This window comes from Hydra vulgaris, chromosome 15 (genome assembly GCF_038396675.1).
Source record: "Hydra vulgaris chromosome 15, alternate assembly HydraT2T_AEP".
In the NCBI taxonomy this organism is placed as follows: domain Eukaryota; kingdom Metazoa; phylum Cnidaria; class Hydrozoa; order Anthoathecata; family Hydridae; genus Hydra; species Hydra vulgaris.
This window is the reverse complement of record NC_088934.1, coordinates 807,880-828,979: the sequence shown is the minus strand read 5'-3', so window position 1 is coordinate 828,979 and position 21,100 is coordinate 807,880. Positions and strand designations below refer to the sequence as shown.

The 21,100-nt window shown below is 27.7% G+C and overlaps 1 protein-coding gene across 1 annotated transcript in view; it reads right to left on the bottom strand.

Annotated features, from left to right (window-relative positions):
- Window positions 1–6,310: 6,310 nt before the first annotated feature.
- LOC136091491 (uncharacterized) overlaps window positions 6,311–21,100 on the bottom strand; it is a 36,038-nt gene continuing 21,248 nt past the window's right edge. The window contains exons 2-3 of the mRNA XM_065819113.1: window positions 17,947–18,008; window positions 6,311–8,634 (exon numbers count right to left, since the gene is read on the bottom strand). Coding sequence (XP_065675185.1) covers window positions 6,326–8,634; window positions 17,947–17,986 — 2,349 coding nt within the window. The 5' untranslated portion in view covers window positions 17,987–18,008 and the 3' untranslated portion in view covers window positions 6,311–6,325. The remainder of the gene's footprint in view (window positions 8,635–17,946; window positions 18,009–21,100) is intronic.

Below are 21,100 nucleotides of genomic sequence, written 5' to 3'. Positions count from 1 at the left end.
TTAAGCGACTATGTAACATAAGACTGCCAGCGCTGCCTAATTTTCCTTTTTTTAAGTAAGTATATTTAAAAAGAAAACTGTTGGCATCAATTTATCTTGACCTTCCCCCTTCCCCTGTATTTTAAAATCAGAATCCCTCTCCCCCTATTTTGTTGACGTAATTCATAGACAGCCCCTAAACAAAAAATTTTAGAAAACCGTTTTAAATTAAAAAAGCGTTTCTTTATATATTGGTTTAGAAATTAAAGCTTTAAAAGTAGTTTTTTTTGTGTTAAATATTTTTCGTTTTCAAAGTGGTTTAGCGCTCTTATTTGAGAATTTCAACTATTTTTTTATTTTGATATAAAGTTACCTATTTATTGCTATAAAATTTTATATATAATTTATTGATTTCTTTTAAAAGAAATAATGAAGAAAAGAAAACTTTCAGGTTGGGAGTTTAAACAAAAGCGCCTACAAAAAGAGGAACAATTGAAATTAAATGTTTCTAAAGATATTTAAATCTTTAGAAAAATTTCTATTAAAAGCTCATCATGATAAAATGGCCGAAGAAAGTCCAACAATTCAAGATCTGTTTGATTCTGGACATGAAAGCAAATCAACTAACTCTATTAATTGAATTGACACTATTCAAACAATTGAAAGATTGATTGAAACTGATACTATTCAAACAATTGAAAGATTGACACTATTCAAACAATTGAAAGTTTGATTGAGCCTCAGAGGCTCTTGTGACAAAGTCTATAAAGATATTAATGAAAACTTTCAAAAAGTTTAGGAATTTTTGGCTGAATATGATCCAGTTATGGAAATACATTTGTTGAGAGCAAAAAAAAAACAAAATTTGTGCACTATCTGGCAAAAGATATTCAGAATAAAATTATTGACTGGATTGGCAAATTCATTAAATTCAAAATTTGCTTAAATGTCCAAAAGTCCGTGTATTTTCAATTGTTTTTGATTGTACACCAGATATCAGTCACCAGGGGCAAACGTCAATGCTGGTTCGATATGTCGATGTAGAGAATAAGAACAAAATTCACATTAATAAAAGTTTTCTTGGATTTCACTTAATTTAAGGTTCGACGAAACTTGATTTATCAAATGAGATTATTGACACTCAGGTAAAAAATAGTTTGTCAGTGAAAAACATAAGAGGTCAGAGCTATGACAATGGTGCAAATTTGAAAGGTGTAACAAATGGTGTAGGAAAGACCGGGGCACGTTGGCCCGCTTTTTTTACCTTGATGTGTAATTTTTTAGCTTTTTGTTTTTTAGTTTATTTTTTTTTGGAAAAAGGTTGACTAGTCCTTAGACTATCCGGAAAAATTAATAAAAGTTCATAATAACTTTATAACACATTAAAAACTGTTTTTGTTAGGTCATATCGGCCAACCTACCCCGTTATCGGGGTAGGTTGGCCCAAATATTGGGGCAGGTTGGCCCACATACACCTTATGGCAGATTTTGAAGTGAGAAAACGCTCATTGAGCAAAAACAACTTTATAACTTGATAAAACGAAATTGAAACAACTTTTAAACAATAAACTACAAAAAAAAGAAGTAAAAACAAAATACAACAATAACATTTTAGTTAACAACAGTATAAACATTTATAATCTAATCCCTTTGCATCTTTTTCTACACAACTCACATGGGCCCAACGCTGACAGCTTGAACACTGTATTCACACAGCACCTTGAAGGCTGTTTGAAGGCAACTAAGACACAAGACATCTTCCTCATTACCATCTTTGTTTTTTATGTTGCGTTTTTCTTTTACAGGTTGACTGGCAAAAATCCTGCTTGTTTTAGAGTTACTTGGACCGGCTTCTTTGATAGAAAATAGTTTTTTATTTTTTGAGCCCTTCTGTTTTTTTTCTTTTGCTGCTTTCTGTGCCTGTTGCAAGGCTTTTTTAATAATAAGGCTTTTTCTAACCCTAACCCTAACCCTAACCCTAACCCTAACCCTAACCCTAACCCTATTAGGTAATATAGCAGAAATTCGTTTCCGATTTCTGAGCTTATTTAAATTGTTTTTTCTCGGCTGAGCTTTTTCAAAAGGCCTCACAAGAGTTTAGAGTAGCACCTGATGTGCTGTCTAAATCTGGTAAATTTCCTTTCTTAGATTTTGATTCACTTGAATTAAATTTTTTGAATTTTTGTTTACAATCCACAGATGAAACTTCGTTTCTAGGTGTTTGTTTAGTGATGCTAAAATCCACAGATGACATTTTAGTGTTAGAGTCTGGTCTATCTGTTAAATATGATGGCAAAAAATCACTTTCTGGAAAAATATCTCTGTTAAATGGACAAATACCTGTTGCTTGGAAACCTCTAACTATGTTCCTTGGAGTTATAGCATTAGGAAGTGCTGTTTTTACTATACCAGGTATGTCATAGATAGTCATAGGTCGTTTGTTTACAGTAACCCATGCATCACATGCTGAGTTCACAAACTTTTTAAAAGGACCATAAACACTTCTATCTAATGGTTGTAATTTATGACCACAGTGTGCTGGAAAAGATAAAAGTGTGATACCATTTTCTTTACAAAAATCAAGTACTGCTGCATCAAGATGAGAACTGTGGTTGTCAATCATTACCAGACAAGGGTGATCATTGGAACAACGTGCATGGATAGAAAAATGTTTGATATATTTAAGAAAATTTGTCTCTGTCATCCATCCTGAAGAATGTGCTGATCCATCACATCCTATTGGTCCATCACGAATAAAGTGAGATTTAAAATTAACTCTGGGAAAGATAAAATATGGAGGTATGCTAATGCCAATCGCACTAACCGCCAAAGCCATAGTCACTAAAGCTCCACTTTCTGCTGATGTTACACGACCTATCTGGCGAAAGCCTCTACGTGCAACAACACAATCAGGCCGCTGCACTGTTGTGATTCCAGTCTCATCAATGTTCCAAATGTCTGAAGCACTTAATTTTAACCTATTCAAAACATTGCTTAAGTTGTCAAAAAATAAATTTACATTATGTTTATTAAAATTTGTGCACCGAGCTAAACTTGTTGCTTGAGGAGAGCGAATAGAAACCTTTGGATGCCTTTTTAAGAATCCGGAGAACCAATCACTACCAGCAGATTGAAGTTCTATCCATGAGTGAGGAATTTTCCTGCTACAAGCAACAGCATATGTATAAGCAAACCGTCGAACTTCTTTAGCAGAAGGACCATAGTAAAAATCACTTGCTTTCATTTGGTATTCTTCAAGAAAAACTTCCTGCTCAGGTTCAAATACCTAAGGAAATATAAAATACATATTACCATTAGACGTAAACATTAAAATCATATTAAGTATCTGTCCCAGTCTCTAAAAAAATTCAAAATTTTAAATATATCAAAGCAGTATTTTATATTGAAGTATCTTATAAAATGTTTAAATAAATTACAGTACTAAACTATATTCAAACTTGTTGGAGAAAATATAAATACCTGAAATCTTTTGGCATAGCCAAACTTGTGCCAGGGTTTTTTTTTAATCTAATTTAGGTGATAAATCTCCCTATAGCTGCGTTATCAGGCGTATGTTCTGCATTAGGTTTATGTACTGTTGCAGTAACATCAAACTCAAGTTAATTATCATTGTTAGAATTTGAAAGAATAACTTGGCAATCAAGTTCTACTTCAGTTTGAACTGAAGTATTAGATGTAGATGGCAACCTTTTAGATATGCAAAATCTTCCGAACATTGTTTCTTCTGACACTTTTCCACGTTGTGACTTGCAAATATAATTTCGTACTATTTTTAGGTAGGTCTAAAAAAAATGCAAAAACCAAAAGTACATTACTTTATTACATGTTTTGTATTTAAGTATTTCTTTTTTATTTAATTATTTATATACCTGCATACTTATATATTTAAAAAATTACATTTTATATTATTCTTTTTTAAAATATTTATTTACTTTTAATCATTAACAATTTACATAACTCATGCCATATTAAACTTATACATCATATACAAATTTAAGTGTTAAGCATGAAAACTTAAGTGCATTTTGTATAAAGTATTAAATTTATATATTTAAGTATAACTAGTTGTTAAGCATGAAAGTGTTAAGCATGAAAAGTTAAGTGCATTGTATAAAAAGTATTAAATTTATATATTTAAGTATAACTAGTATGTAAAAGTTTAAATATCAACCAAATTTACATATATAAGTTATATTATATGTTAAATAATATATGTAATAAAAATATATAAATATATACAATATTTAAGTTTAGACATATGTAAATCTAAGATAAAATTACATTTTATAATGAGATAATTTATTTAAATTTAAATCTAATGTATTCAACCCTCGGAATTAGGGTCGGCATTCGGCAATGCCGACCTAACTGCCGACCTGAAAGTGTTTAAGGTCGGCAAATTATTGCCGACCTCATTTTTCCTAATTCCGAGGGTTGTGCATTCCAGTGATATTTTCTTATAATCGACGTATAAAACCCAAAAAAACGTATAAAAACAAATGCCAATTTGTTTATGAGGCTAATTTCTGAACTAATATGTTTTACAAGTTTTAATACTTTTATAACAAAAACAGTTTTTCCGTCACAAATTTACCCGAATTATTTTAAAAATCTACGGGGCAAGTTGGCCACATGGCCAACGTGCCCCGGTTGAATGGGGCCAATCTGCCCCATTGTCATGTTTAGAGTATGAACAACTTTCGCCTTAAACTGTCAACTAATTTTGTGGAACATTATATACTAAAATAATCCATACACTATAACCTTTAAAAATGGCATTTTAATAATGCTGTACTGTCAAACGTCAGTGAGTATAAACACGTTAAACAAGTTTTTCAAAATTTACTTTGATGTATGAAAAATTATTAAAACGGCATTACACACTCAAAAATGGTCCGATAAATATGATTTTTTTTTGAAAAAAGGATTGAATTACTAACAACCTTCACTTAGATTCCCAGCTAGTTAAAGCGTCTAGCCTTTGAATAAACTCGAATGGGCCAACCTACCCCGTGGGCCAACATGCCCCGGTCTCCCCTATAGCATTTAATGTGAAAATTATAACTACTTAAAATTATAATTCATGTTATATATGTTAGCTAATGTAACAGGATAAAGTGGAGAAGTTTTGATGTATAAAGCTATTTTATTGTTTATAGACAATAATTTCCTAATTATCCTTTCTCTTCGGGACGCCACAGGCCGCTAATTACTGCATTTTCGCTAAGTGTACTGATTCCTGTTATCACCACATAAAGTTGACTCAAAAGATACAAAGCAGCTTTAATTTCACCACTTACATATATGAAAATCTTTAAGTATGCTCATATTACCAAGGTGCTCATATTGCCCTATTTTACCCTAAGTTAAAAATGGAATTACCCATATATATATATATATATATATATATATATATATATATATATATATATATATATATATATATATATACACATATACGAAATTAACATACTGCAACATTTATACAGAATAAATATAAATGTCAGCAAAATATGTCCATAATGTAATGATATTTTTTAAACGAAATCAATCTCAAAACACGGCATGTTTAATAAAGACTCTTATTCGTGTTAGCAATCTATTAAGATCACAATATTTTTATTGTTATTAATTTTTTAAACGATGATAAATTTTATTTAACATCTATCTAATTTAAACTAATAAGAATAGAAGAATTAAATCATCAACACTTACGTAAAGAAAATTATTATCGTGAGAGTTTACAAATGTATCATATACTGTTTTAAACATTCTATATTATAATTCCTAAGGGAATCAAATTCTTTGGTTCACCATTTAAATATACTTTTAACAAATATATATATATATATATATATATATATATATATATATATATATATAAATATATATATATATATATATATATATATATATATATATATATATATATATATATATATACATATAAATATAACGCAATAACAAAATTTTTGCTTTTAAAATACTTTAGACTTTTATAAATTAACTAAACTAATTTAAATACTTTATTTATTTGAGTAAATAACCAAAATTAGTAAAAACCTTAAATTAGTTTCATTTTTTAATTTATAATCAATAATAAATACAATTTATAACATGTAAATAAATGATAAATTAAATGAGCTTTCGTTTTATTTTAAAAAAATGTGCTATACGAATGATAACAAATATTAAAAAATTTTTTATAAGAATTAAGAACGGAGTTCTACAACTTTTATAGAAAAATGTTTGTCAATTATAAGTTAAGAATATCACTTTACATATAATAAAACTAAAATAATATTCAAATAATTAAACAACTTGTTTACTGTTTTTCTTTATTTTTCAAACAGTTTGCGATATTATTTTTTGTTCGCATTGTATCTGGATGGTTGATACCTAAAATTTCAGTTTGTATTTTATCAACAGAATAAAGAATTTCTAAAGCTTCGTTATATTTTCCCATAGCGTTCAAACAGTTTGCGATATTATGTTTTGTTGTCATTGTATCTAGATGGTTGATACCTAAAATTTCAGTTTGCATTTTATTAACAGAATAAAAAATTTCTAAAGCTTCGTTATATTTTCCCATAGAGTACAAACAGTTTGCGATATTATGTTTTGTTGACATTGTATCTGGATGGTTGATACCTAAAATTTCAGTTTGTATTTTATTAACAGAATAATAAATTTCTAAAGCTTCGTTATATTTTCCCATAGAGTACAAACAGTTTGCGATATTATGTTTTGTTGACATTGTATCTGGATGGTTGATACCTAAAATTTCAGTTTGTATTTTATCAACAGAATAATAAATTTCTAATGCTTCGTTATATTTTCCCATAGAGTACAAACAGTTTGCGATATTATGTTTTGTTGACATTGTATCTGGATGGTTGATACCAAAAATTTCAGTTTGTATTTTATCAACAGAATAATAAATTTCTAAAGCTTCGTTATATTTTCCCATTTTGCTCAAACAGATTGCGATATTATTTTTTGTTCTCATTGTATCTGGATGGTTGAAACCTAAAATTTCAGTTTTTATTTTATCAACAGAATAATAAATTTCTAAAGCTTCGTTATATTTTCCCATTTTGCTCAAACAGATTGCGATATTATTTTTTGTTCCCATTGTATCTGGATGGTTGATACCTAAAATTTCAGTTTGTATTTTATCAACAGAATAATAAATTTCTAAAGCTTCGTTATATTTTCCCATAGCGTTCAAACAGTTTGCGATATTATGTTTTGTTGACATTGTATATGGATGGTTGATACCTAAAATTTCAGTTCGTATTTTATCAACAGAATAATAAATTTCTAAAGCTTCGTTATATTTTCCCATAGCGTATAAACATCTTGCGATATTATTTTTTGTATAAAGCGTAAATTTATTATTTTCGCCATAAGTTTCCGTATTAAAACTTTGAATACTTTTTAATATTTCGATTGCTTCTTCAAATAAACTTTTACATACTAATAATTTTTGAATAGATGTCGTCATATTATGGAATGTTTTTGAAATTTTTATTCCGTTAGTGCGAAACATACAGATAAAATGGAAAACAAAATAGTTTCCGTAATCCACGTGATCTTTTACTTCATTCAATTCAAATCTAAATAATTTTTCAATTAAACTAAAATACGTATTTGTAGTTGAATTTCTATTTTGAAAACATCTACACGTCAGCTGTGTCAGTTCGTGCATTGAATATTTGTTATCATCAAAGTTTAGTAAAGAATAACTCATTAGTAACCCAACGGCTTCATCTATTACATATTCTTCATTTATTTCCATTTGTTTTGAAATTTGGATTATAAACTGTTTACTTATGTTTTGATAGTCGCAATGAGATAAACAGTTTAATATTTTAAATGGAAAATGTTTACTTTTTTCTAATTTTGTTAAAACTAAGTTAATTGCTTTTATTGCAGACTTTGGTTCTTCTTCTGTTGGAAAGTTATTGTCTAATATTTCTGGTTTCGATCTATATCGATCTACGTATTTTTCTATCGAAATTCTATGAATATTTATATATTTTATTGCCTGAGTAATAGCGAACGGATGATAACCAAGTTCTTTAATGAGGTTTCTTATATTTTCATCGGCGTTTTCTTTAATATTATTTTTTACATAAGCGATTGCTTCTTCTGAAGTAAAAACATCAACTAGCATTTTGTTTACGTTATTCGACCACGCTCTCCATTGGGAAGTAATCAACGTAAATGAATTTGGTTTTCTTGAAATATACATGGTCAGGTTTTTAACACTTTCATCGTCGACATTGTCAAAAATATACAAAATTTTTTCATTTTTATAATGGTTGTGAATTTTTTCAACAATCACTTCTATATTCAAATAATCACCTCTCGTGTCATGAACTTCGAATCCTAATAGTTGACATTGGTTTCTCATTGAGGTTTGTAACTTTCCAAATGCTGCGTCTATCCAAACAAAGTTTTTGTAGAAGTTATAATAAATTTCGCAATACTTTCTTGCAATTTGTGTCTTCCCAACACCGGACATTCCATATAATATTAAAATTGACTTGTTTGATCCATGTAAAAAAAGTCGAAATTCACGAAGTAGTTTTTCGCGTGAAAATAAATTTTCTGAAAACGGTTGAACTTCTAAAAATGAACGCATGGTTAGTTTATAAAAACTTATTCTCTCAATTAAAATAAATTTAATATCATTTATTTTAGTAAAAAGTTTTAACTTTTTACTAAATTTTTTCCAATTTTTTCAAACGTGACGCGTTATTTATTAGCGTATTAAGTCCAGGTTTAAAAAGTTTTAATATAAAAAAATTATAAAATTATACTACTTTTAAAAATGTTTTTGAATAAAGTCTCATGTTACAGTATTTTTATATATTAAGAGAACGTTTTTGTGAACAAAACTTAATATACTATGTAAACTTAACAATTTGAAAAACATCAAGTAATTTACTCTAGAGAATTCAACCAAAAGAACGATGTTTTTTTTTTAATTCAAATTTTACTAAATTTAAATTTTAACTGAGTTTTTGAGTTTAAAATTCATTAAAAAAAAAACACATTTTTTAAAGCTTGTGCTCTACCGAACCGTAATGCAAATGTTTGGACTTTTATAAAATTTCTATTTCTATTTTATGTTTGCTTGTTTATTTCATTTTCGAATTATAAAATTTTGTACAAATTAGTTAATTAATAAATGTAATATATATTTTTGAATTAAATTAAGGAAAACTAACCAAAGTAGTGGTAGATTTAATTATCAGGTTGAAAGATTGCTTGCGCAGGTTATGATAAATAACCTAAAAGCTATAGTCAATATTTCTATAAAACTGCAGCTAGAATACTCAAAAAAAGTTTCTTGATTTACTTTCTGATCATTGTTTATAATCATTTGGAAAATGAAGTACAAATAGATGCATTAGAATGATATCTATTAGTTTCTTCTTTGAGACTCTAAATAAAGAGCTTTTCAAATCTAAGTTGAACTATATATCCAACATATCTAGATAACTTTTTTTTGATGAACCTATTTCTTATAGTCAAAAGTGATCACATGCCCAACAAGCATTTTCCGTTTTTTCAATGTTAAAATTAGGTCAATATTTTGAAGCCATTTTTTTAAAGTTCTTCATATTTTTCACGTCAAACCTCAGATGTTGATTAATTAACCTGATTTCAACCCAGGGCCGTGCACAGGATTTAGGGGCCCCGAGTATCCTTCAATTTGGTCCCCCCTTCTTTCCAAAAAAAAAAAGCCTGCTCAATTTTTTTGATTATACTGCTGGTATATAAGTATAATTAAGTAGTCCAGCTTTTGTGTCGTACAATGTTATTTTTCTTGCTTATTTTTAACAAACTCTTTAATCACATCATGAAGTCAATGTTTTGAACTAATTGAAACCTATTACTTAAAATAGCAAGATCTTTGGTTTGTTCTTGCGCAAAAAGTTCTTGAAGAGCTTCAATTATTGAATTAAAGAAACGCAGTGCAATCACTACATTTTTTTGAAAAGTCCCCCCAGCCTTATTTCAGAAATTTCGTTTAAAAAGCCGAATGAGACAAGAGGTTTCTCTCCAAAGTTTGCCAAATGAATTTGTTTCATATGAAGTAATTCTTAAGTCAGTTCATTTTCAGTCTCGTCGCATGAATATTTCTGCAAAAAAATGGGAGCAGGCACTCTTGATTTCTGGTTCAAACAGTTTTTAATATTCCCACAAAAAAAAAGAATTTAGCAAAAATGTCTCGAATGGCTACGAGCAGTGAGTCCACCAATCACAGAATCAAAAATGTGAAATAAAACTAATCGTCAAAATGTTGCCTCCTCTCCTCATTCTGCCTCTGTTCATCCCGTAACATGTTTATCAAATCAATTAGCTCCCCAGCAAAACCTTTGCGCTTTACTTTTTGTTGAATTTGAAGAAGCTCATTTATTTAAACCACATAATCACTGTAGCTCGAGTAAATTGCTTGGGGCCGGGGCACCAAGCAATTTGAAAACTTTGATAAAAAAATATTGTAGTTAATTTTATCACTAGTTTTACACTCTAAAAACAATTTGGAACAACGGATTGCTTTATTCTGTTAAATTAACGAAGTAATTCGTAACCAAAAATCACAAAACCAACGGGGTAAAATTAACTTTAAACGGATTCTTCAAAATTTCGTTAATTCATCGGATTAAATATTCAAACCCGTTAAAAAACAACTAAACTTTTTATTAAAAAGTTTCCAAAACGGTTTCCATAAAAAATTATAAAGTGCTGCTTCTGTAGATTATATTTTTAAACCTTGTTTGTTTGTTTTAGATTTGTCAATATATTATAGTTCTTTATTTATAAATGATATAGTTTTTGAAGGCGTTTTTTCAAACCACATTTAAGTCGTATATAAAACGTTTGTTGAAGTAAGTTTAATTTGCCATTTTTTAAATAGCTTCACATTTCGACTAAATGTGAATAAAAGCTATTTAAATAAAGCGTAATTTAAATTGTATTTATCCACTTGCTTTTTTTTAATTTCGAAGGTTGTTAAACTTATTTTAAATTTTTTATATAAACTTTATATTTTAAATTTTTTATATAAATTTTATATTTTAAATTTTTTATGTAAACTTTATATTTTAAATTTTTTATATAAACTTTATATAGCAAATTTTTTATATAAACTTTATATCGAAAATTTAAAATAAGTTTAACAACCTTCAAAATTACAAATAACGGAGTGTAACTTAAACTGTGTTTATCCATTTGCTTTATATGATAACTAAGGGGTTAGTTGAACAATTGTTTCTATAATATAACCTATATGACTTGTATATATTCTTGTATATTCTTCTATTTTAAACGTGACATGTTGTAGTTTACGATATAAGTTTAAATCAGTTGTACAGTCGTCCCCCGGTTAACGAACCCCCCTGTTAGCGAACTTTCGGTTAACGAACCGAAAGTTTGCCCAAAATCCTCCCCTGGTTAACGAACCGGAACTCGGTTAACGAACCGGGACCGCCAAATGGCGTGCACACGCGCGTGAAGGTCGGGCGCGCCATCCAGCATTTCCCCCTCAGTTTTGTGAGTGTCATGGAAGCCTGGGAGGTGAATGGTTGTGCTGGGTGTGCTTTTGTTGTTTCATTTTTTTCTTTTCTTGTTTCACTAATATTTTTCATGCATTTTTGTGCTTTTTTCTAGGTTTTTTTCCCACTTGCGATTTTTTCGATTTTGCGATTTTTCAAAATTTGACAAGGATTTTTCATGTTCAATTTTCAATTTTTTCGTAAAATTTTGACAAGCATTTTTCAAGTTCAATTCTCAATTTTTTGGTAAAAATTTGACAAGCAATTTTCTTGTTGAATTTTCATTTTTTGATAAGCAATGTTCATGTTCAATTTTTATTTTTTTCTAAAACTTTGACAAGCAATTTTCATGCACAATTTCAATTTGTTTCAATTTTTAAAAGTGCATAAATATCAGGTTTCAATCATTTCACCTTTGCCTATTTTATTTATCAAGTTGGACAATTTTTTGAATTTTTTCCCCCATTATTTCGGCAAAATCCACCAATTAAAAATTTTTTAATGGCGGCCTATGGGAAAACGCGTTTCGGTTAACGAACTTTTCGGATAACGAACTAGTTCGTACTCCGAATTAAGTTCGTTAACCGGGGGACGACTGTAAAATTAAAAATATTAACATATCTTTTATTAGTTATCATTATTTAGGTTAGTTGCAGCTATGTTTACATAGAGCTAGATTTAGATATTAATTTTAGACAAGTGGCATGCAATATCACACTGTAAGTTTCATCAGTTGTAAAATAAATCAGTTGTAAAATGTTTACTTGCATTTTTTTTGTGGGTACTTATTTATGCTAGTTAGAGCAAAGTTTATATTTTGATTGTTATAATTTGTCTATTTAAGTTTTATCATTTGCTATTTTAGACACGTTGTTTTTTTTTTTTTTTTTTTTTTTTTCTTTTGAAATTATTTATTTTGCCATTTAAAAATGTTTACATTGCAAATACATTTATATAAACTATTGGCTGGAGCGAGAAGAAGGCGTATTAAGCCTTATCGCCGAGCCCCATTTAAAAAAATCAATAGCAATAACTTCTACATTACCGTAACGTAAAAATATATATAAAACAACAAATAGAAATGAAAACTGAAAATAACTAATATAATTAGAAATAATATATATATATATATTTTTTAAGAAGTGTTGAAAACAATTGCTAAAATGTTTAACAAATATATTAATAAAAAATAAAAAAGTCAAAAAAATAAAATTACTTGAGGATAAGAGAAAACAAGAAATTAAATTTCATAATTAATATAATCACTAGATAAATTATTAACATCATCAGTGATATTTATATATATTTTTTTTATTTTAAATATTTTGTATTAATTTATATTAATCACTGATACAATTAAATCTATTTTTTATATGATTGTTTTTAGTTTAAAATAAACATTTAAAGTTGAATATATCCATGAATAATAATAATCGTTTTGATTCGTCCTTAAATTGCTTTAATGTAGTCTGTTTATTGTTAACAATATCTGGAAACTTTTTCCACAGATTAGGTCCGCGGTATTTAATTGAATAGGAAGTTAATTTTAATTTATATTGTGGAGCAATAATATTGTTATCTGAAAACTTTGTTGAGTATTTATGGTTAATTTTATTAAAATAAGATTAAAATATTTTTGGAGATAATCCATTTTTTGTTACAAACATAAATATTAAAACTTGGTTTAAATTAAGTTTATACACATTTAAAACACCGAGCACACGTAGAAGTGGTTCGCAAGGAACACTTCTGAGTGGTTCGCAAGGAACACTTCTGTCGGCTCCAAATACTATTCTGCACGAATGTTTTTGTTTGTTGCAGAGTTTCTTTAGCTTTTACATGGTTAGTACTACCCCACACAATATTACAATAAGACAAATAACTATGGATAAAGGCATAATACAAGGATTTTTCAGGGATGATATATTTAGAAAAACTTTAGCCCTAAACATCATTGCAATATTTTTTGAGATTTTTTTTCAATACTATTTATATGTGAATACCACTGTAAATTTTCATCCAATTTTACTCCTAAAAAATTTATGAATGATTCTCTTTTAATAAAAGTGTTATTAATTTTAAGATCTGGTAATTTAAGAGGAATATTTTCAGATTTACTTACTTTATGAAAAAGTAAATATTTTGTTTTATCCGCATTTAGTGAAAGTTTATTACTTTCAAACCGTTTACTAACTTTACATAGCTGTTCGTTAACTATTTTAAAAAGTAATTTAACATCTCTGTGAGAAAAAAAAAGATTAGTTATACTTATCAACAAATCTTTTAGACCAAACAAAATTTGGTCTAAAAGATTTGTTGATAAGTATAAGTCGTTTATGTACAACAGGAATAAAAGGGGTCTTACGATAGATCCCTGAGGAACCCCGTAAGTTATGGAGTATGGAATAATATTTGTTTGATCATAGTATAAAAATTGCTTTCTGTTTGTCAGATAAGCTTTCAACCAAAGTATGTTTTTATTTTTCACTCCGTAGTTTTCGAGTTTTGTTATTAGAATATAGTGATTTACGGTATCAAAAGCTTCAATGAAAACTCCTAATGTAAAACAGTCATTATCTAAGGCGTTAGATATTTGATTGGAAATTTCAACTACTGCGTGTTCAGTAGAATGTTAATTTTTAAAGTCATATTGTTTGCAATACAACTTATCATTCTCAGTTATATGATTATAAAGTCTGTGATACATTATTCTCTCAAGCAATTTTGAGAAACATGGTAATATTGATACAGGCCTGTAATTTAAAATATTTGACTTATCTCCAGATTTAAAAATTGGTGTAATACGAGCAATTTTTAACTTATCAGGAACAATACCTGACTTTAATGAGAGGTTGAAAATGTGAAATAAAGAAGGTTAAATGACGTCAAATACTGATTTTACAATACCGACACTAATTCTATCAAAACCTTCACTTTTTTTACTTTTGAGACTGCTAAAAGCAGTTCTCAACTCACTCAGTTTTAAATCAGTTTCATCCGTAAATTTATTATAAGTTTTTAAGTATGAATCGAATGGAATGGAATTATTAAGAGTTTTAGAGGCCAAATTTGGGCCAATATTAACAAAGTAGTTGTTTAGTTCTTCAGCTATAATTGATTTTTCATAAACTAACTTTCCATTAATTAAACAATTTTTTGTAATTATTTAAGTGCTTTTGTTGTAATTACTTTTTGCAATTAAATCCTTAATTACATTCCACATATTTTTTGGTTTTTTCAAATATATTTTTATAATTTTTTTTTGAGGATTTTAGTAAACTTTTAGACATCCAGGGAGTTTGGAGCGACTTATTATTTATACTTTTTTTTATTTCTGGAAACGCTATTTCATATTGTTTGCAAAATTGATTAAGAAACAATTCATATGCATTATTAGCATCATTTGATTGCAGTACTAGATCCCAATCAACGCAATCTTGTAAACAGTTTTTAAATTTTTTTAAGGTGTTTTCATTGATCTGTTGCCAAATTAAGGTGGATTTTGTGGAAATATTGTTTATTAAAAGGTTATTTGTAGCTAAGAATGTTGGAAAATGATCCAAAATATCGGTCTGTATTATACCTGTGTAATGAGGGTTATTATAAAAGTTGTTAGTTATGATGTTATCAAGAAGAGTAGAAGACCTATTTGTTATTCTTGTAGATTTGTTTATTGTTAGGATAAGGTTATTTTGTAGAAAAGTGTTTATAAAATTCTTAGCACTAATATTTGAGGCATAGTTAATCAGGTTGATGTTAAAATCTCCGACCATATAAATATGTTTTTTTTTATTTATAATTTTGTTTAGAAATGTTTTAAGATGAGTTTTAAATTTTTTTAAGTTTCCAGATGGCGGTCTATAAGTAGTATTTATAATTGTGTTTCTTTCTGCTTTGAAACAGATAGTGAGTCTTTGTGCATTGAATTTACTAATTCAATGCACAAAAACTCACTATCTGTTTCATTGATGCAGAGATCGTTACGTAAGACAAAATTTATTGAATTGTGGATATAAATACAAACGCCCCCACCTGCATTTACTTCACGTGCTTGATGAATTGATGTGTAATTAATTAGTTCAAATTCATAATTTGTTTCACCGCATTTACACCAAGTTTGCTGTCAGACAAATAATTTTAAAATCGTGTTTAATTGTATCCAATAATATTTTTAAATTTTCAAAGTTTTTATTTAAACTTCGAATATTGATGTTTTAAATTGAAAAAGTGTTTTTAGTTTTTCTTAGATATTGTGATGATTCAGAAACTGAATAGTATTGGCTTTCTAGCATTTTGTGACTAAAATAATTTAAATCAGTGCCGTTATCATTGATGATATCATTTTCATTTGAAGATTTAAATAAGATATTTTCTTCCATTTTTAAAAAGAGTTTAAATTAAATATGCATAGTAATAATGAAAATAAAATTGAGTTAATTAATGACAAATATTATAAAACTTATTGCTTTTTTTTTGCATCCCAATCGCGAATTATCAATTGATCGTAAGATAAATTGGCAAGTATCGTAAGATAAATTGGCAATTTATTTAATTTCAACAACACAGTTTAGGAACTGATGAGAGTAATTGGGATGAGAAGCATCTCTTTTGTATCTTTCCCAATTACATTTGAAACAAGAATGTAAAGCTTTTGTGGCTTTTTACTATACAGTCCCAGGCTAATTTTTTTTCAGTTGAAGCTTCAGAAAACTGGATTTAAAACCTTTGATTTTCAAAACATAAGCAAATGAAAGAGAAGGAAAAACAACGAGCTTAGATAGCAATATCCAAGGCGCTGAGAGAGCAATTGATGTGGAAAATGTAAGATTTTTCCACACAAACTGGCTATCTTCTGAGCTGGCAGCAAGTTCTTATGGTGAAGTAGTCTCTTAATGCCTTTTGCTGAAAGTTGGTTTCAACTAGCCTTACTAGGCTAATCTGGTTGAGAGCAAATCCAAGTTTCATCATTCCGGTATTTGAAAGCCCCATGTTCTCTTGGATTGAAATCATATTTTGAACACTTAAAGGACCAAAAAAAAGTTACTGGGAAGCTGATGACCCTAAAAATTACATTATAAGTTAAAATTATCTTATTTATATTTTGATCCGAACTGTTTCTCTAGGTGATGCATCTTTGCCTGAAACCACAGTTGATGAACTCTGCTCTGCAACATTGGGTCTGTCAACACAAGTTCTCTGAGGTTTACATGACGATTTCCTTGTTTACAATGATAAGGATGTCCACGAGCAAACACAGATAAGCAATTGTGCTTATCTGTGCTAGTTTGTGACTAAAAAGTAAATCATATCTGGGCTTGGATCAAATTTATTTTTTGAACTAAACCCAGCTATTTTATCTTCTAAACCTCAAATTACGTAAATACAGCCATAAAGTTTTTTACAATAAAAATTTATTATTTTTAAACTTAATAAATGTTTATAAAAACACTTTATTGTTTTTCTTACGTTTATGTACTATCTCCATAAATAATGGTTTGAAGTAAATGAATCTGTAAAATTAATCAAGCGGTTTGCATGTTTCTGACGGCGGTAAAAGTAAATTTACGTTAAGTTTTTGTTACTTTTTTCAATGCTTTCCAAAAATATACTTTGATAGTTTACATAACTGCTAATAAGTAAGAAATATAGTTGAGTTAAGGATTTTTATTAAGATATGATATGGATTTGTATAAGACTCCGTTACAATTAAACTTTTTTGAGCAAATATTGTCAATGTGTGGTTTCCATTTATTGTTCTTGTCGAGAAACCACTCCTAAATGCTTCGCTACAACATCTCTTTTTATTTCAATTTCATCAATAAAAAATTTGGCTGAATTTTGGGGTAAATAGCGTATTTAAAAGACCGAATGGATATAGATCCATTTGGTTTTAATAATGTTAAGAATTTATATCTATGAAAGTTAATATAATTAATATCTTCCATGTAAAATAAAATTGATCCCAAAAATAAAGTAGGTAGACAGAAGTACGCTTTTTAGATTTTTTTAAAATCTAAATTTGATTAAAAATGAATTTCCAAGCTCCAAAATAATGCTACATTTACTGATGTATCCACATAAATCTTTGTATTAATACTATTACTAACTTTTTTTAAGTGTTTTGTAAAGTTTTATAAATGTCAGATCTACTCGAATATACCGAAGATTCTTCTGCAGGTTGTTTATTACTACTACTACTACTACTACTACTACTACTACTACTACTACTACTACTACTACTACTACTACTACTACTACTACTACTACTACTACTACTACTACTACTACTACTACTACTACTACTACTACTACTACTATCACTAAGTATCATTGAAAGAAAGAATTAAAAAATGGACATTTATATAAAAATTACCTTTAAAAAAGCTAATTTTATCTCCTTGATTTGGTTCCATTTAAATTTGTACAGTCGTTATTCTAAAAGGTTATTATAAAGTATTAATGAGTATTTTAAAATTAGATAAAAAAAACAAAAACTTATAAATAATTAAAATTATATATATATATTCATGGTATTTAGTCATTTCACCTACTTACGTGAAAAAGGTTTACTATATTGGGACTTTGAACTTCTTATTGACTTAATCTAAAAGAATATAATACAAATTGTCTATGCATATTGTTTTTTTTTAATTACCCAACTGTGGTGATTACAATATATGCTCTGAATCACGTGAAGTCAAAAATAAAGAATAAGAGAGTGAGAAAAAACTTCTGCATAATCCTTTGTGGTTTAAATACACTAAATAAGCGTCTTGAACAAAAAAAAACCTAACTGGCTGCTGCGTTTGTGATTTAACATAAAACTGGGCTAGGGACTTTATTGTTATTAGTTAGTACGCTTTCCACTTTAAATAACCCTACTTTAATTCTTTAATAAAATTTTAAACGTTTTTTTAGTAAGTTAAATACTTGTTAATTTCATGATGTTTTTATTCTTTTTTTGTTGATAAAAAACATTTTTATTCAAAGAGTAAGTATTTAAAGAAATTATTTATGGTTATAAAATATATGTTTAGAGTATAAATACTTTTTTTGCATATATATATGTATATATATATATATATATATATATATATATATATATATATATATATATATATATATATATATATATATATATATATATATATATATATATATATATATATATCATGACCAAATTTGTGAACATTAGTAGTAGTTAGTTTTATTTCGTCAATTAGCACACATTTTACAATTTTATCCTTTAGATCTAATAAATGTATATATAAATACAATCTAACTTGGGCAAGTAGAAGACAAATTGTCTTATCATCAAGTCCCCTCGTGAAATATATAATTTGACAAGTTCTAATATTATACAAAAGAGTGAAACTAAAAAGTTTAAAAAGAAATAAAAAAATTTAAAAGTTAAAAAGTTTGAAAAAAAAGTTGTAAAGTTAATAAATTAAATCGTTTAAAGTTTAAAAATTAAAAATCGTTATTTATACGTACCGTAATATAAATTAAATATAAAAATGACGTATTGTATAACGTAAATATAAAAGATTACAAATCGATATCTACAATTTACAAATCGATTTATACGTATACATATTCAATTCAAAATGGAATGTAGTAATTACTTATTGAATGTCTTGTTTCGTATTTATGATTAATTAGAGAAAATTTTTAATAAAGTTTTATATATGTAAGGTAAATATATATAACTTCCCGGTGTTGGCAATTTTTTGGATCTAACACCTATTGTTCATCAAATATATTAAACACAGCACCCGGTCTTCGCCATTTTTTTAACCAAGGTAAATTTTTTATAACTTAAATTTAGTAAGCAAAATTTAGTAAATTTTTATTTCATAAATTATCAATCTCTTAGTCCTAACCATAGAAAGTTGAGCTTTACGATGCTTTAAGAATAAATGAGTTTTTTTTTTTATCTTTTGGCTTGTTTACGTTTGTCATCATTTACAAAAACAAATAAACAAGGCTTCTGAAATAAGATCATAATGGTCTTATCATCAGAATCTTTTACCAGTTTAAAACTTTTTTACATGAGAACATAAACAAGAATAAAAATTGCAATAAATCATTTTTCGAATTAAAAATATAAATCTTAAGAGGATACCAAATGATATATTTAATTATAAAATAGGATCTTATTGTTAGAACCAATAAACGCGCAAATATCATATAAATTAAAAATATAAATACATACATAAATTAAATACAGTAAACAGGGCCATCCGAAGAGAGGGATGGGTTTTAGGGGGTGGGGGAGAGGGAAGTTACGTATCTGTTTTTTGCCGACTAAAGCCAAAAAAAAAATTTTCGACTAACTTATTTGAAAAAAAAAGGGTCCTCGTTGGCCGACATTTTTGTTGACGGACAATTTTGCCGACTCCAGTGTCCAAGTTGTAGGGGGGGGGGATAGACACCCCCTACGCCCCCTTCTCGGGACAGCCCTGAAAGTTAACACCGTTAATACAGACATCTATTTATAATAAGAATGAGAAAAATGCAATAAAAGATTTACAATTAAAATGTCAAAAAAGTATTAGATATATCAAAATTAGATTTAACAATTTTATTTCTGAGATGTGGTGCATGAAATATGATGCGAAATCTGTTGAACTTTGATCTGCAAACTTTTCATAAAAAAACAGTTATTTGAAAGTGTATGTTTATTAACTGGATTTAGAGAAAAAAGATCTTCAAAGATTGGTACCCAGTAGGCACGCAACGTTTTATTCACGTTTCAATCCTTTATTTTAGGTGACTTCGTCCAGGTTACTATTTTACGTGAAAGTCACGTGAAAGTTACGTGCCAAAATATCTCGTCTTTCGGAACTTTTTTTATTCTCAAAAAAAACTGGCATAAGAAATGTGAAATAATATTTTTTATTATATTAATTATTTTTTTATAGTATAGTTTTTGTATTCATTATATTAGTTATAATTATTCACTTCTATGATAATATAATTAATTTTTATTGTAGTATTATCATAATTAAAAAAAAAAACTTGGTCTATATAATATCTTTTAACGCAATGCATTTAAAACAGAACTAAAAAGAACAATATATTCTAAGTTGTAATATCTAATATCTAAATTATATCAAATTAAGTTAATTAAATTAGTACCCTGTTTGCCGTCCCTATTTGCCAAACAAATAAGATTAAGCTCAAATACAAGGTATGCTTTTTTTCTACTTTATGATATAATATTTTAGACTGGCGAATTTGTCCATTTTGCTTACTTAATTTAGTACGAAATAAGTTATGTTATAACGAATTTAATATTAAATTAAGTAAGCTACATGGACAAATTATAAGTTGTAGCAGAACTTATTCTTGATTCTTGAGCAATAATAATGTCTCTAGAACTTCTGTATACATTATTACTCAAGAGTCGTTTAGATAAAAACCCAAAATAGATTTTCTTTCTTTATTTGGTTTTTATCAACAAGGTTAAAGAATTTATCCAAGATAATATCAATAAATAAATGTGTTATGTTATTTATTATTGA